Consider the following 4,647-nt stretch of genomic DNA (forward strand, 5'->3'; position numbering starts at 1 on the left):
TTGACATTTACCATGATGGGTAGTCTTTGGCAAAGTTGTATAATATATCTCTTTTACTTTCTTTCTACTTCTTCCTTTCGTCCTTTCTTCTTTTTTTTTTCTGTCTTCATTTCTTCTTTTCACTTTTCATCTGAGGTTTTCATTTTCTTTTCAGACAGTCTTCTTTTCTAATATATTATTTCTTGTTCTTCCTTCCTTTTATTTTTTCTTTCTTTCTTTCTTTCTTTATTTTCGTGTCTGTCTGATGACCCTTACTCTGTTTTCCAATCTTTATTGTAGGCAAAATAAAGAGAAGCAATGATTACCAAAGAATCAGCAACAGTGTGAGACATCCAAATTTTACCTTCCGTGCTTGGGATCATTGGTATTGTGAAAATTTATGTTCTTGGAGTCTGAACTGCTGTGGTTATTCTTATAAGTATGGCAGGTGTCAATTACTTGTCATGAATGATTGTTACAAATCCACAAAAATCCTCCTCTCCGACGGAAACTTTATTCATCTAATTACACCCATAAAATGTAAGCGGTTAGTTTTATGTTAATATGTATTTGTTTTTTTTAAAGACTTCATAAGAAATGTTAGCGGAATACTTATGATCCTGTTCAGGGTATTTATGACTGTTGACAGGGAACAGATGAAGTTATTCTTAAGCAAGAGACTTGGTCAGAGCGCTTGCAACTCCCACTAATGTAACCCAAGGACCAGGTAAAAGTGTAAAACTCAGTGATGGATTGTCTACCAATCATCAAGAGAATGTTCTCTTCGACAGACTTCCACGCATATTTTCTTACCTAGCAGTTTCCACCTGCACGAGATTAGCGTCTAGGATGTGTATGTGAGACTTTTGCGCGCGCGCGCGCGTATGTGTGTATACATGTTTGTGTATATATGTGCGTGTCTATGATACAAGTGAGAAGACGAAGAATGAATTTAGCACAAATTTATTAGTTACAATTGTTTCGATACCACTTCGCTTCGAACACCATTGCGCGCAAATTGAACGTAAGGCAGCGGGCTGGCAAATTGAACGTAAGGCGGCGAGCTGGCAAAAACGTTAGCACGCCGGGCGAAATGCTTAACGTCTGCCGTTACGTTCTGAGTTCAAATTCCGCCGAGGTCGACTTTATCTTTCATCTTTCGGGGTCGATAAATTAAGTACCAGTTACGCACTGGGGTCTATGTAATCGACTTAAGCCCGTTGTCTGTCCTTGTTTGTCCCCTCTATGTTTAGCCCCTTGTGAGCAATAAAGAAATAAGAAACGTTAGCACACCCGAAATGCTTAGCAGTATTTTGTCTGTCTTTACGTTCTGAGTTCAAATTCCGCCGGGGTCGACTTTGGCTTTCATCCTTTCGGGATCGATAAATTAAGTACCAGTTGTGTACTGGAGTTGATCTAATCGACTGGCCTCCTTCCCCCAAATTTCTGGCCTTATGCCTAGAGCAGAAAATAATATGCATGGTTGGTTGCATGGAATAACACTTCATGAGATCAGCATCAAGTTCTGCATCCTTATATTCTATGTTCCTTATATGGTGGGGGACCTGATGATAAGTATGAAATAAGAATAAATATCATGAATAGAAAGAAATAAAAACAAGACACCAATAGTGATGATAAAAACAAGAAAATAAAGATGAGTAAACAGGAGAACAGTACAACTCCAAAAAATTATAAAACTAGCACCAATAGAAGAGTCATCTTAGTGGTACCAGTGACGTTTACAGGTTTGGAGTGAATCGCAAATATAAATAGTAGCGGGCCACGATGAGAAAATAATAATGACACTAACATCAATAATTGGATGGAGGAGGGAAAGATGATGGAAGAGTGGGGAAAATATCCAGATATACATCAAAACATTTACCAGTAACCCTCGACCCCGGCATTCATACAAATAAGTGGGTTAAAAATAAATAAATTAAACTAAAATAAAGTTAAATTAGAAAATGGTAAATTAGAATAAGTTTAAATTAAAGGGAAAATTAAATATTAGTATGTATAAATATTAAGCGAACAAATAGGTTGTTTCGAAAATAATGGCCGCTCTAAGCGTTGTGTTTTATAACGCAATTTTATCATAGTTTTTTAGTTATATTAAAAGGTGAATTTCAACATACTTAATAATTGATGTATGCTCCTTTATAAATGTCTACTTATTTCAGACAGAAAACTTTCTTGAAGCGTAGGCGCCTTTAATTATGAACATGACAAAAAAAAAAAGGACCTTAGCTTACTTTTTTCTTGCATGAGTTCAGGCTTGGACACAATGCCTCCCAAACTGCTGTCAATATTAACAGAGCATGGGGTGAGGGGTCCACAAGTACGACGGTGGTTTCAGAAATTCCCTAGTGGTGATGAGAGCCTTGAAGATCAAGAAGCTAGAGGACGGTCATGCAGTTTTGACAATGAACAATTGAAAGCAATTGCTGATCAAAACCCACGTCAAAGTCAGAGAGATGTCTCAGGGAATCGGTGTCGGTATTGCAACCGTCTCACGCAATCTGCAGAAGACTGGTAAGGTGAAAAAACTCAATAAATCGGTACCGCATGAGCACAATGAAAATAAAAAGATTTCGACGTTTTGAAGTGTGCTCGATGCTCTTTCTGCGAAACACCAATGATCCTTTTCTTGACCGAATAGTCACTTGAGACGAAAAGTGGATCCTTTATAATAGCCGTAAATGACCAGGTCAATGGCTTGATTGTGATGAGTCTCCCAAACATTTTCTGAAGCCAAAGTTGCACCAGCAAAAGATTATGGTGACTGCCTGGTGGTCTGCAATTGGCAATTGGTGTTGTCCATTACAGCCTTCTGGAAGCCAATCAGAGCATTATAGCAGGGGTTTACTGCAATCAACTCGCTGAAATGCATGCTCACTTGCAAAAAATGAGAACTGCATTAGTGAATCGGCGTAGCCCAATTCTGTTCCATGATAATGCAAAGCCACATGTTGCAAGAATGACGCCGCAGAAACTCACAGACTTGGGATACGAGACTTTACCACATCCGCCATATTCTCCTAATCTTTCACCCACTGACTACTATTTTAAAAGCCTTTAAACACGCGTTTCAAGTGATAAAAATTTCAGATCCAATCCAGAGGTGGAATCAGCTTTCAAAGATTTCATAGCATCAAAGCCAATAAGTTTTTATCAACGAAGCATAAATAATCTTGCTGATCGATGGCAGAGATGCATAGATGTTCACGGCTTATACTTTGACTAATCAAAACATTTCTATTGTTAATTTTTCCAGAATAAAATTATGCTTCCGAAATCGGCCATTATTCTCGGAACAACCTAATAGCTTAAATGTTATCGAGTTAGTAGTTTAATTAAAGCCGCTGAGTGGAAAAGTTAGAGAGTGGATAATGGTAACTCTTGAATGATGGAAATGAAGCGATTTAAGAGGTCAAAGTGTGACGAAATTGCAAGTATTTTCTGTTTGTCCGAAACAAGTGTCTCATCGAATATCGTAAGTTAATGGAAGAAAGGGAAATATAGTATTAGAGCTAGACCTAAGTTATTTAACTTAGGAAGCCAGAAAATGTGAAGCTAGTACCGCATACAACTGGAAGTTGACGAAGTCGTGGGAGAGAATAATTGTGAATCAACCGATTCTCTGCTTCTTTTCATGTATATAAAACTCCCAAGAGAGCGCTAGGGATTAAGAGTGAAGAAGCCAGAATTTAGAGTGAAAACACAAAAAATATATTGTAATGAGGAAATACTTAAGTAGAATCCTCCAAACACGTGAGTAATCCATCCACGGGTGTTAAGAATGATACCTTACATTTGAAGATACTACTACTACTACTACTATAGAAAAATTACTGCATTGTGAGACGTTCTTCATAGAAAAGTAGGTAGGGTGGATCGCCGAGGGTTGTGAAGACATTCGTTAAGAAACCTCTAAGTAAACTGTGGAAGATGGAGGAAACCAGAGAAAAGTTTGTGAGTTATAGAAGATAGAGGAATGTAATATAATGTGAATGCTTAGGAACTACGATACAGACGTAGTATAAGAAATAAAGGATCTACCATATGCGGGTGTGATATGTTGGAATTGAAAACGAAGGTAAATTTAAGGAATGAAGAAAATATATAAAGATACATCCAAAACATAAGTATCCTGCAGTAGATACAAAGTTAAACTTTTAAAAGTTATCCCATATATTGTAAAATAATCAGCAATGTTAAAATATAGCAATATGCCAAAAAATTAAGAATTTGCATAAATATTGGCTTCAAATATCAGCACAAGACCAGCAATTTTTCGGGGTAGGAGATAAACTGATTACAGTATCCAGCTGGTACTCATTTTATCAACGAAATGATAAGAGGCAAAGTCGACCTCGGCTGATTTTGAACTCAGGACGTAAAACTGGACGAAATGCCCGCTAAGTATTTTGTCATCATCATCATCGTTATTATTACTATTAGAGTATTAATAACTCCTCTGGAAATAACTTCCACATAGACCCATCCACCACATACAGATCTGACACGCACGCGCCCAGCAAATTTTTAAAATATAAACAGCTTTCAAAACGCAACGAATAACGTTAGTGCCGGGGACCATGTACGTATGGGAATATTTGTGTATACATATATGTATGTATGTACGTATGGGTGAGGGTATAT

The 4,647-nt window shown here is 37.3% G+C and overlaps 1 protein-coding gene across 1 annotated transcript in view; it reads left to right on the forward strand.

Moving 5' to 3' along the window:
• Window positions 1-4,647, forward strand: part of LOC128249447 (uncharacterized) — a 27,208-nt gene that overhangs the window by 20,341 nt on the left and 2,220 nt on the right. The window contains exon 6 of the mRNA XM_052973138.1: window positions 280-519. Within this exon, the coding sequence (XP_052829098.1) occupies window positions 280-519 (240 nt within the window). The remainder of the gene's footprint in view (window positions 1-279; window positions 520-4,647) is intronic.

Source organism: Octopus bimaculoides, chromosome 14 (genome assembly GCF_001194135.2).
Source record: "Octopus bimaculoides isolate UCB-OBI-ISO-001 chromosome 14, ASM119413v2, whole genome shotgun sequence".
NCBI lineage: Eukaryota > Metazoa > Mollusca > Cephalopoda > Octopoda > Octopodidae > Octopus > Octopus bimaculoides.